The sequence below is a fragment of the Rhinopithecus bieti genome, unplaced genomic scaffold (genome assembly GCF_001698545.2).
Source record: "Rhinopithecus bieti isolate Rb0 unplaced genomic scaffold, ASM169854v2 scaffold_10354, whole genome shotgun sequence".
NCBI classification, from domain to species: Eukaryota; Metazoa; Chordata; class Mammalia; order Primates; family Cercopithecidae; genus Rhinopithecus; species Rhinopithecus bieti.
Genome location: NW_016806491.1, coordinates 1494089 through 1506779, shown reverse-complemented (window position 1 = coordinate 1506779; position 12691 = coordinate 1494089). Strand labels below are relative to the sequence as shown.

At 37.8% G+C, this 12691-nt stretch overlaps 1 protein-coding gene across 3 annotated transcripts in view; it reads right to left on the bottom strand.

Moving 5' to 3' along the window:
- The window catches only part of RNGTT (RNA guanylyltransferase and 5'-phosphatase), a 338127-nt gene that overhangs the window by 309126 nt on the left and 16310 nt on the right, over window positions 1-12691 (bottom strand). For all 3 annotated transcript variants that reach the window (XM_017876820.1, XM_017876821.1, XM_017876822.1), the window contains 3 exons: window positions 11811-11920; window positions 865-968; window positions 686-774 (listed from right to left, as the gene is read on the bottom strand). In XM_017876820.1, coding sequence (XP_017732309.1) covers window positions 686-774; window positions 865-968; window positions 11811-11920 — 303 coding nt within the window. The remainder of the gene's footprint in view (window positions 1-685; window positions 775-864; window positions 969-11810; window positions 11921-12691) is intronic.

Below are 12691 nucleotides of genomic sequence, written 5' to 3'. Positions count from 1 at the left end.
AAAAAAAAAAAAAAAACCTGAACATAACTCAAATGTCATTTTCAGTAACTGCCATTTTATGAAAATTTACTTATTATATTTATTATTGCCTGCCCTCCTTCCCTCAGCCTCCAGCCCAGACTAAAATATGAGCTCTGGAAGAGTAGGATGTTTTTTCCTGTTTTCTTCACTGATGTGTTCCAAGAGCCTATGCCTGGCATAGATAGAATAGCAATCAATAAAAATCTGATGAAGGAATTGTGCATCAACAAGAGAATAAACTGTAGTGTATCTGTATAATAGAATACTATATAGCAGCAAAAATGAACTACAATTACATCATCATACATCGCTCTCAGAAATACTGAATGAAAAAAATGAAGTTTCAGAATAATACATACAGTATAAAATGTAAAATTATAAAATGTAGAAGTATAAAAAATAAATATGTAGTGTTTAGGACAGACTTTCCCAACAGGATACCTGAAGAGGGGAAATCAGGGCTTTATCTTGACAAATGTAAAAATTATGAAAATACATTTATTACATAATTCACAAAAGTCAATCTCTCATTTTAATAAATACTACTTGGTCATTATTTAAAACAGGGAAAAAAACTGTCATATCAACTTATTTGCAAACAAGAAAACAGAAACCTAACTGCAAAATAAAATATTCAACAGTGGCAAAGTAAAGCCAAACATACCTATAAGCTCAGGTGGATTTCTTTCATTAAAGCGCTCACACAGACGAATAAAGGTCTCGGTATTCTCAGTGGTAGGGCACTCCCCATGTCTAGTAATATAGAAAAAGCTTTTTTGAAAAAAGAGATTACAAATTGTGATGAAAGGTTTCAATATTAAAGAATCTCAATATGTAACTTACCCTTTACACTGAAGTTTTATATATTTGATTCCTTCTTTTTCTATGTCATTTCTGTCATAGAACCTTGAAGTATTTGTCAGGTCCACCAATAAGCCCATTTTAACCTAGAAAAAAAAATAAATAAAGAAAGAAAGGGCAGATTTACTAATAACTTACTTTGTTCCCAAATAAGTTGACTAAATGGCAATACTACAGTGCATCCATCTACTTTGAGAGAGATTTTTTTATGTACTTAGCCCCTGAGCAATTGATAACAAAAGTACCACTTATCTAAGTCTTATTCAAGACACTAAAACTAAGCAGGCACTTGATAAAATAAATTAACTCCCAAACTAAGGAAGGAACAGGAATATAAGCAAAACAAATTCTACTGCCAACATCACAAAAGTCTATGCAAAAGAGAAAACACTAGAGTTTTCTCTAGTGTTTGCTGCATATACCTCTGCACCTATGATTTATTAGACAAGAGGCCAGAGCGGGAATAGCACCTATCTGAAATACACCACAACTCAAGCTCCAGGCACACATCACCCACCCTAGCCTTCCAAGCAGCCACTACCAATAACTCTGTTAATATCTACTGACTATACCATTTTATATCCCAGGCTTACAAGATGAGACAAACCATTTATATCATATATATGATGTGTGTGTGTGTGTATATATATATCTCTTATCTCATTATATATATATTATATAGATATCCCTTTCTTTGTTATTAACAAGTCTTCTATTTTCTGAAAATATACTAAAGCCTCAAGTTACATTTTTTTTGAAAAGAAGCAAGGTTAAAAATAGAGACAATCTTATTAAGAAGATGGCAGTATGGGAGAGATATTTGGCCAGGCACAGTGGCTCATGCCTGTAATCTTAGCACTTTGAGAGGCCATAGCAAGACGATCACTTGAAAACTATGTGTTTGGGGAAAACGATTTAAAATTAAATAAGAAATTTCCCTCTCTTTATCATATAAAACAAGGTACATTGTTTAAAAAAAAAAAAAACTTTCATTTTCTGTAAAACTAAGGCACATAAAATCCACACATTCATAAAAAATGTCTAAGTTCTGCCAAAAAGTTAAGAACGCTGCAGAAGCTATATGGAAAGGAAGAAAAGAGAAGCAGACCCAGGAGCAGCAGATTTTAGAAAAAAGGCAACAAAAGTACATTTCCAGTAAGAAAGAGCTCACCATAAAGTGGTAGACCTATCTCTCATCTATACAAGAGCTAAGGAATCTGGAGAAGATGGGACAGATTACAGGGAAGCAGAAGCATCGCAAGGGGGAAATACAGTGAAGACACACAAAAGCAGTAAAAATGACCCCATGCTGGTAAATTTCACAAAATGTCAGCACATATATTCCAGTTTCATAAAGAAACCATCCAAGTAAAGCAGTAAGAAGACTCTAAACTGAAATGCTTGGGACTTGAAGTGTTTAGGATTTCAGATTTTTCAATATTTGCATTATACTTACAGGTTGAGCAATCCTAATACGAAAATCCAAAATTTGTAATGTTCCAATAAGCATTTCCTTTGGGCATCATGTAGATGCTAAAAAAGATTCAGATTTTATAATTTTGGATGAGGGACGCTCAACCTGTACATACTTTAATGGAATACTATAAATCTGTAAAAAAAATAAAATAAGAACAAGAAGTTCTATGTGCTGATATATGAAGATCTTTAGAGTATACTGTTAAGTTGGAAATGCAAGGTTCACACCAGCATATATAATGTGCTACCTTGAGTGTGCAGGGGAGAACACAGCAATCTGTGTTTTTTGTTGCTTATATACACATAAAGAAATTTTGAAAGGATGTATTAAAAAACCTAAAAACATTGGAACCTGTGTGGTATGTGGTGAGGGACTAGGCAGATAGAGAGTAAAAGTGAGAGGGAGACTTCATGACACCAACCTTTTAAAACTTTTGGATTTTTGAAATAAGTGAACGTATTGTCTATTTCTTAAATGACAAAAATCATTATCATGATTTTAGGTACCATGTGATGCCTAAGAATCACACCTTGGGCAGTTAAATTCTAACACATAGGGTAAAAAAGTACGTACAGTCAAAATTCTCTCATAAATTCCTTAAATAACCAATGAAGAACAGTATACATGGCCATATGCATATTACTGGAGGCTTAATCCCATCTCAATAAGTCGATCATAGCCAATGTTTCTTTCTGGATTGGAACAAAAATCATTATTTCTTCTGTTGAGCACTAGCTGAAGAAGTTGATTTGTGTTCAGGGGCCTTAAGTATGAAAAATCTTTAAAACTTAGAATCACAATCAGCCAGCAAGGCAGTCTCACTAACAAATGCACACCATATACTGAGGCTAGAAAAAGTAGTAGTAAATTAATACATCTTCCACCTCATTCTGAAGCATATACTCTAATACAAAAAATAAGACAATTTATACCACATAGGTTGATGGTTGTTTCAATCCCCAAATTTTCCTGCTTGGTATTTATCTTTATTTTCTCTCCTATCAGCACCCCGACTTTCCTCCAAAACCCCTTACTTATTTTTTTCCTTTTTTTTTTTTTTTTTTTTTCCCCCTCCCCCCCCCCCCCTTTTCCCCCAAACCCCCTTTTTTTTTTTTTTCCTTTTTTTTTTTTTTTTTTTTTTTTTTTTGAGACGGCGTCTCGCTCTGCCACCCAGGCTGGAGTGCCGTGGCAGGATCTCGGCTCACTGCAAGCTCCGCCTCCCGGATTCACGCCATTCTCCTGCCTCAGCCTCCCGAGCAGCTGGGAAGGCCGCGCCACCACGCCCGGCTAATTTCTTTTTGTATTTTTAGTAGAGACGGGGTTTCACTGTGTTAGCCAGGATGAAAAAGCCACGCTTTCTCCACTTTAACCCTTGAGTTTCCGCTCCCTCCCTCTTTCCCCCTTGGGTCGCCACAGAAAAAAAAAAAAAGGCAAGAGAAACAATCTGCACTTACTTTAATTGATATATTTTATGTATTTCTGGGGTATATGTGATATTTTGTTACTGTATGTAATGTGTAATGATGAAATCAGGGTATCTGGAGTATCCATCACCTTGAGTATTTATCATTTCTATGTGTTAAAGAGTATTTCAAGTTCTCGCTTCTAGCTACTTGGAAATACACAATACATCATTGCTAACAACAGTCACCTTACCCTGCTATCGAAAATAAGAATTTATACATTATATCTAACTATATGTTTGCACTAACTAACCTCCCTTCACCACGCTCCTCCTGCCCACACACCTTTCCCACCCTCTGATATCTATCATCTATCATTCTACTCTCTATTTCCATGAGATCAATTTTTTTTAAGAGATAGGGTCTCGCTCTGTTGCCCAGGTTGGAATGTAGTAGCACAATCATAGCTCATGGTAACCTCAAACTCCTGGGTTCAAGTGATCCTTTCATCTCAGCCTCCCAAGTTCTAGGACTACAGATGTGAGACGACCTTTTTTGGCTCCCACAGGAGTGAAAATGAGAAATTTGTCTTTCTGTGTCTGGCTTATTTTACTTAACATAATGACCTCAAGTTCCACCCATGTGTTGCAAACCATGATTTCATTCTTCTTCATGGCTGCATAGTATTCCATTATGTATATATGCCACGTTTTCTTTATTCATTCATCCACTGATGAACACTTAGGTTGATTCCATACCTTTGCTATTGTGAACAGTGCTGCAATAAATATGCAAGTGCAGGTATGTATCCCTTTGATATAATTATTTCTGTTCCTTTGGGTACATACTCAGTAGTGAAACTGCTAGATCGTATAGCAGTTCTACTTTAGTTTTCTGAAAAATGTCCATACTGTTTTCCATGGTGGCTGCACTAATTTACATTCCCTTTTCTCCACAACCTTGCCAGCATCTGTTGGTTTTTGTCTTTATAATAGTTTTGTTGTTTTGTTTGTTTGTTTGAGAGAGACAGGGTTTTGCTCTGCCACCCAGGATGGAGTGCAGTAGCACAATCATAGCTCACCACTGTAACTTCGATCTTCTGGGGTCAAAGGATCCCTCCACCTCAGTCTCCTGAGTAGGTAAGATGGTAGGCATGTATCTCAAGCTTGGCTACTTTTTCCAATTTTTTTAGAGATGATGTCTAGTTATGTTATCAAGGCTGGTCTCAAATTCCTGGCCTCAAGTAATCCTCCCATCCGTCTCAGCTTCCCAAAGCGCTAAGATTACAGACATGAGCCACTGTATCTGGTCATAAATAGCCATTCTAACTGGTGCAAGATGGTATTTCACTGTGGTTTGGATTCGCATTTTCCTGATGTTTAGTAATGTTGAGCATGTTTTTAGCATTTTTTCATATATCTGTTGGCCATTTGTATGTCTTCTTCTGAGAAATGTCTATTCACATCTTTGCCCACTTTTTAATGGGATTTTTTTTCCTGTTGTGTCCAGTTCTTTGTATATTCTGGATACTAATCCCTCAGAAGAATAGTTTGCAAATATATTCTCCTATTCAATAGGTTGTTTTTTCACTCGGTTGTTTCCTTTGCTGTGCAGAAGCTTTTTTTTTTTTCTTAATTTTATTTTTTGAGACAGAGTCTCACTCATTGCCCAGGCTGGAGTACAGTGGTGTGAATATAAATCACTGCAGTCTTGACCTACTGGGCTCAAGCAGTCATCCTGTCTCAGTCTCCCAAGTAGCTGGGACCACAGGTATGTGCCACCAAGAATTGAGGTCTCACTCTGTTGCCCGGGCTGTTCTCCAATTCCTGGGCTCAAGCAATCCTCCCACCTTGGCCTCCCAAAGTGCTAGGATTACAGATGTGAGCCACTGCCCACTGCACCCAGCACAGAAGCTTTCTGTTTTCCCTATCATCCCATTTGTTTATTTTTGTTTTAGTTGTGTTTTTGAGGTCTTAGCCATAAAATTGTTACTAAACCAATGTCCTACAGTGTTTTCCCTATGTTCTCTTCTCAAAACTACTGTTTTACACTTTCAGGTCTTACATTTAAAGTCTTTAATCCATCTTGAGTTGATTTTGTATATGGTGAGAGATAAAGGTCCAGTTATTCTTCTGTATATGGATATCCAATTTTCCCAACACCATTTATGAAAGAGAGTGTCCTGTCCCCAGTGCATGTTCTTGGTGCCTTTGTTTAAATCAGCTGGCTGTAAATGCGTGTATTTATTTCTGGATTCTCTATTCTGTTCCATTAGTCTGTTTTTATATCACTACCATGCTGTTTTGGTTACTATAGCCTTGTAATATATTGTAAAGTAGTGTGATGCCCACAGCTTTGTTCCTTTTGCTCAAGATTGCTTTGGTTATTCAGGCTCATTTCAGGTTCCATATAAATGTTAGGATTCAGGTGGGGTGCAGTGTCTCATGCATGTAATCCTAGCACTTTGGGAGGCCAAGGTGGGAGAATTGCTTGAGCCCAGGAGTTGAAGACCGGCCTAGATAATACAGTGAAACCCCATTTAAAAAAAAAAAAAAGTAATAAAATAAAAAAGGAGTTTTTTCTATTTCTATGAAAAATGTCATTGGTTTTTTTTTTATAGGGATTGCACTGAATATGCAGATTGCTTTGGAAAGTATGGTCATTTTAACAATATTAATTATTCCAATCCATGGGCATGGAGGTCTATTTGTTTGTGTCCCATTCAATTTCTTTCATCACTGTTCTAGTTTTCCTTGTAAAGATCGTTCACTTCCTTGGTTAAATTTATTCTTGGGTATTTTACCCTTTTTGGAGCTATTATAAATGGGATTGTCTTCTTGATTTTTTCTCATCTAGTTCAGTATCAGCATACAGAAACACTACTGATTTCTGTATGTTGTTTTCTCTTTTTTGTTTCTTTCAAAGCCAGGGTCTCACTCTTTTGCCCAAGTTGAAGTGCAGGGGCTCAATCATGGTTCACCACAGCCTGGAACACCTGGGTTCAAGTGATCCTCCCACTTCAGCCTCCTGTGTCGCTGGAACTAGAAGAATGCACCATTGTGCCTGGACAACTTTTACACTTTTAAAAGTATAAAAGTGTACTTTTAAAGGGGTCTCGCTTTGGGGTTCAGTCTGTTCTTGAACTCTTAGCCTCAAGCAATCCTCCCACCTCAGCCTCCCAAAGCGCTTTGACTACAGGGGTGTGACCTGCTGCCCAGCCTGCATGTTGATTCTGTATCCTGCAACTTTACTGAATTTCTCATCAGATCTCAGAGTTTTCTGGTGGAGTCATTACGTTTTTCTAGATTTAAGATTATATCATCAGCAATGAGGGACAATTTGACTTCTTTTCCAATTTGGATGTCTTTTCTTTCTTTCTCTTGCCTGACTGCTCTAGATAGTGCTTCCAGTACCATGATGAATAAGTGGACATCCTCATCTTGTTCTAATTCTCCAGGCAAAAGCTGAAAGCTTTTCCCCAATCACTATGATGTTAGCTGTGGGCTTGTCATATATGGCCTTTATTATGTTGACGTATGTTCCCTCTATGCCTAGTTTGTTGAGAGTTTTTATCATGAAGGGATGTTGGTTCTTATCAAATGCTTTGTCTGACTCTATTGAGATGATCGCATGGTGTTTGTCCTTCATTCTGCTGATGTAATGTATCATATTTCTTGATTTGCATACGCTGAACCATCATTGCATCAGAGATACTAGCCTATTTTCTCTTTTTGTTGTGGTTTTGGTATAAACCTAATGCTAGCTTTACAGAATGAGCTAGAATTCCCTCCTCTTCAATTTTTTGAGGATTATTTGAGGATTGGTGTTAGTTCTTCCTTAAAAGTTTGGTAGAATTTGGTGGTGAAGCCATCTGACCCTGGACTTTTTGTTGGGAAATGTTTTATTACTGATTAAATCTCCCTACCTGTTATTGGTCTGCTCAGCTTTTCTATTTCTTCCTGATTCAATCTTGGTAAGTTGTATATATCTAGGAACTTATCCACTTCTGCCAGGTTTTCCAGTTAGTGTATAGTTGTTCATAATAGCCTCTGATGGCCTGGGCACAGTGGCTCACACCTGTAATCCCAACACTTGAGGAGGCCGAGGCAGGCAGATCACCTGAAGTCGGGAGTTCGAGACCAGCCTGACCACCATGGAGAAACCCTGTCTCAAGTAAAAAATACAAAAAATTAGCCAGGCACAGTGGCGCATGCCTGTAATCTCAGCTAATCAGGAGGCTGAGGTAGGAGAATCTCTTGAACCTGGGAGGCAGAGGTTGCAGCGAACTGAGATCCCACCGTTGTACTCCAGCCTGGGCAACAAGAGCAAAACTCCATCTCAAAAAAAAAAAAAGTATCTGATGATCTTTTGTATTTCTGTGGTATTAACTGTAATATTATCTTTCTCATTTCTGATCAGTTTACTTGAGTCTTCTCTCATTTTTCTTGGTTGGTCTAGGAAGGGATTTATTGATTTGGTTTATCCTTTCAAAAAAACAAACTTTTCATTTTGTTGATTCTTTGTATTTTTTTTTTTAGTGTCTATTTTGCTTAGTTCTGCTCTGATCTTTATTATTTCTTTCCTTCTACTGATTTTTGGTTTGTTCTTGCTTTTCTAGTTCCTTGTGGTGCATCATTATTTATCTGAATCCTTCTACCCTTTTGATGTAGGCACTTATGCTATAAACTTCCTTCTTCGCACTGCTTTTGTTATACTTCTTCGGTTTTGGTATGTTGTGTTTCAATTTTCATGTGTTTCAAGAGGTTTATTTCCATCTTAATTTCTTCCTTGACCAAATGGTCATTCAGGAGCATGTTGTTTAATTTCCATGTATTTGTATAATTTCCAAAGTCCCTTGTTATTGACTTCTAGCTTTTCTACCATTGTGGTGTGGTCTGAGAAGCTATGCGATATCATTTTGACTTTTTTATTTGTTAAGGCTTGTTTTATGTCCTAACATATGGTCTATCCTAGAGAATGTTCCATTTCTTCATGAGAAAAATGTGTATTCTGTGGCTACTGGATGAAATGTTCTGTAAATGTCTGTTAGATCCATTTAGTCCAATGTTTGTTTTTTCTGTCTAGATGGTCTATCTAACGATGACAGTGAAGTGTTGAAGTCTCCAACTACTATTGTATGGGAGACTATACCTCCCTTTAGATCTAATAATATTTGCTTTATGTATCTAGGTACTCTGATATTGAGTGCATATATGTTTAGAACTGTTATATCCTATTGCTAAACTGATCCTTTTATCATTATATAATGACCTTCTTTATCTCCTTTTACTGTTTTTGACTTAAAGTCTGCTTTATCTGATATAAGTTTAGCTACTCCTGCTCACCTTTGGTTTTCATTTGCATGGAATACTTTTTCCACCCCTTTACTTTCAGTTTATGTGTGTCTTTACAGTTGAGATGAGTTTCTTGTAGGCAGCATATGAATAGGTCATGTTTCTATATCCATTCAGCCAGTTTACATCTTTTAAAGGGAAAGTGTAATCCACTTACATTCAAGGTTATTATTAATATGTTAAGGCTTATTCCTGTCATTTTATTAATTTATTTCTGGTTGTTTTGCATATTCTTTGTCCTTTCTTTCTCTCTTATTGTTTTATCTTTGTGGTTTGGTGGTATTGTGTAGTAGTAACATTTGAGTTTTTCCCCTTCATTGTTGATGTGTTCGCTCTGTCAGTGGTTTTTATTTATATTTTTGTGTTTTCATGATGATAGTTACTAGTCTTTCGATTTCAGGTACAGGACTCTCTAAAGCATTTCTGACAGGACCAGTCTAGTGGTGGTGAATTCCCTCAGCTTTTGCTTGTCTGGGAAAGACTTTATTTCTCCTTCATTTATGAAGAAAAAATAACTTTGCTGGGTATGGTATCCTTGGGTGGTAGGCATTTTCTTTCAGAACTTTGAATATATCCTCTACTCTCTCTTGGTCTATAAGGTTTTTGCTGTGAAGTCCACTATTAGTCTAATGGGGTGCTCTCTTATAAATGACTAGACACTCTTAATGTTTTTTGAATTTTCTCTTTGACTTTTGACAGTTTGACTATAATATCTTGTGGAGAAGACCTTTTTAGATGTTATCTTTTGGGGATCTTTGATCCTCCTGGATGTCTAAACCTCTTGTTCAACTTAGAAAGTTTTCATCTATTATTTCACTAAATAGGTTTTCTAACCCTTTTGTTGTCTCTTCATCTTCTGGAACACCAAAAATTTGAATATTTGGTCACTTTCTGGTGTCCTATATCTCATGAAGGCTTTGCTCATTCTATTTTAGCCTTTTATCTTTATTTTTGTCTGACTGGGTTATTTCAAAGACCTGTCTTTAAGTTCTGAGATTATTTCTTCTGCTTGATCTAGTCTATTATTGAAGCTTTCATTCTATTTTCTATTTCATTCAATGAATTCTTCAGTTCCTGAATGTGTTTGGATTTCTGATATCTATCTATGGTAAACTTCTCATTCATACCCTGAATTGTTTTTCTGATTTGTATTGCTTTTCAGTATTCTGTATTGCTTTTCAATATTCTCTTCTTTCTTACACAGAGCTTCCTTAGTATCAAAATTTTGAATTATCTGTCCACCATTTCATGAAGTTTTTTTATTATGCTGCTGAAGGATTATGAATTTTTTATCTGCTGCTGAAGGATTATTGTGTTCCTTTGGAGGCGCCATATTTCTTGCTCTTTCATGTTTCCCATGTCCTTACATCGATATCTGCACATCTGGTGTAACACTCGCTTCTCCCTTTTTTTTTTTTTTGAGACATGGTCTCACTATCGCCCAGGCTACAGTGAATGATCATGGCTCACTACAGACTCAACCTCCTGGGTTCAAGTGATCCTCCCACCTCAGCCTCCCAAGTAGCTGGGACTACAGGCACACACCACCATGCCTGGCTAATTTTTAATTTTTTGTAGGACAGGGTCTCCCTATGCTGCCCACACTGGTCTCAAACTCCTGGCCTGAAGCGATCCTCCTGCCTCAGTCTCCCAAAGTGCTGAGATTACAGGCATGAGCCACCATCCCAGCCCCAGTTTTTCTTTTTTTTTTTTTTTTTTGAGATAGAGTCTCGCTCTATTGCCTGGGTTTGAGTGCACTGGTGTGATCTCGGCTCACTGCAACCTCTGCTTCCCAGGTTTGAGCGATGCTTGTGCCTCAGCCTCCTGAGTATGCTGGAATTACAAGCGCACACCAAAATGCCTGGCTAATTTTTGTATTTTTAGTAGAGACAGGGTTTTGCCATGTTGGCCAGGCTAGTTTCAAACACTTATCCTCAAGTGATCCACCTGCCTCAGCATCCCAAAGTGTTGGGATTACAGTCATGAGCCACAGTGCCCAGCCCCAGTCCCAATTTGTGGAATTAGTTTTTGTAGGGAAGGACTTTTTCCTGAAGATATATCTGTGGTGTTGCTTGGGTAGAGCACTTTGGCTATGATTGTGGATGCATGCAGTAGTGTAGTCTCTGTATGGTTTCTTCAGCTGTAAACAGAGTCAAGTTTCCTTGGTAGCTTAGGGTGTAGTTGTTAGTGGAGGCTATAGTAAGTTTTGCTGGGGGCCGTCAGGTGGGCGTTCTCTTAAATGGAAAAACTATACGTGGAGAACAGATTAGCAGCTGCCAGAGTACAGGGACAGGGGTGAGGAGAGAGTCTGACTATAAAGAGGTAGCATGAGGGAATTCCTTTGTGGAGATGCAGCAGTTCTATAACCACCACCATGAATTTACAGATGAGATCAAACTGTCCTGAACTACACACACACACAAATACATATAAAAAGTAAATAAGATCTGCAATCAGTTAGTAGTACTGTATCAATGTCAATTTCCTGCTTTTGATATTGTACTACAATTATATAAAATGATACCATCGTGAGAAGCTGAGAGAAGGGTTCACAGAATTCTATGTACAATTACTGCAACTTCCCTTAAGTCTATTAATTATTTTAAAATAACAAGATTTTTTTAAAAGTCACCTGAAGAATAAGAATGAACAAAGTATATTAAATCAGTGACAAAAAGAAGTTTTGTTTCTTACCTTTAGGCTCTTTAGGTAATTAGAGAGCATGCTGGGATGGAACCGATTTTCCTCAGCAACTTGACTATCATATCTTGGTCCTAACATTGTCTTCAGAGGTAAGAATCTTCCTAAACAACAAAGATAGGTAATAATTTCCATTAAAGGAAATGTTTCAGATTAAAATTCTATAATTAACAATTCTCAAATATCACCTTCTTAAAACAATTTTTTTTTTTTGAGACCAAGTGTCACTCTGTCCCCCAGGATAGAGTGCAGTGGTGCAATCTCGGCTCACTGAAACCTCTGCCTCCCGAGTTCAAGTGATTATCTTGCCTCAGCCTCCCAAGTAGCTAGGATTACAGGTGTGTACCACCAAGCCCGGCCAATTTTTGTGTTTTTAGTAGAGGCAGGGTTTCACTAGGTTGGCCAGGCTGGTCTCAAACTACTGGGCTCAAGCAATCCACCTGCCTCGGCCTCCCAAAGTGCTAGAATTACAGGTGTGAGCCACCACACCCAGCCTCTTAAAACATTTTAAATGGAAAAGCAATCTAAAAATGCAAGTGTTCACAAAGTACTCTCAATTTAAACTGTACTTTTAAAAGACACTACCCGATATCTTTTAAGGACAAAAAAATTATAAAAATTGACAATCTGGCCGGGCGCGGTGGCTCAAGCCTGTAATCCCAGCGCTTTGGGAGGCCGAGACGGGCGGATCACGAGGTCAGAAGATCGAGACCATCCTGGCTAACATGGTGAAACCCCGTCTCTACTAAAAAATACAAAAAACTAGCCGGGTGAGGTGGCGGGCGCCTGTAGTCCCAGCTACTCGGGAGGCTGAGGCAGGAGAATGGCGTAAACCCGGGAGGCGGAGCTTGCAGTGAGCTGAGATCCGGCCACTG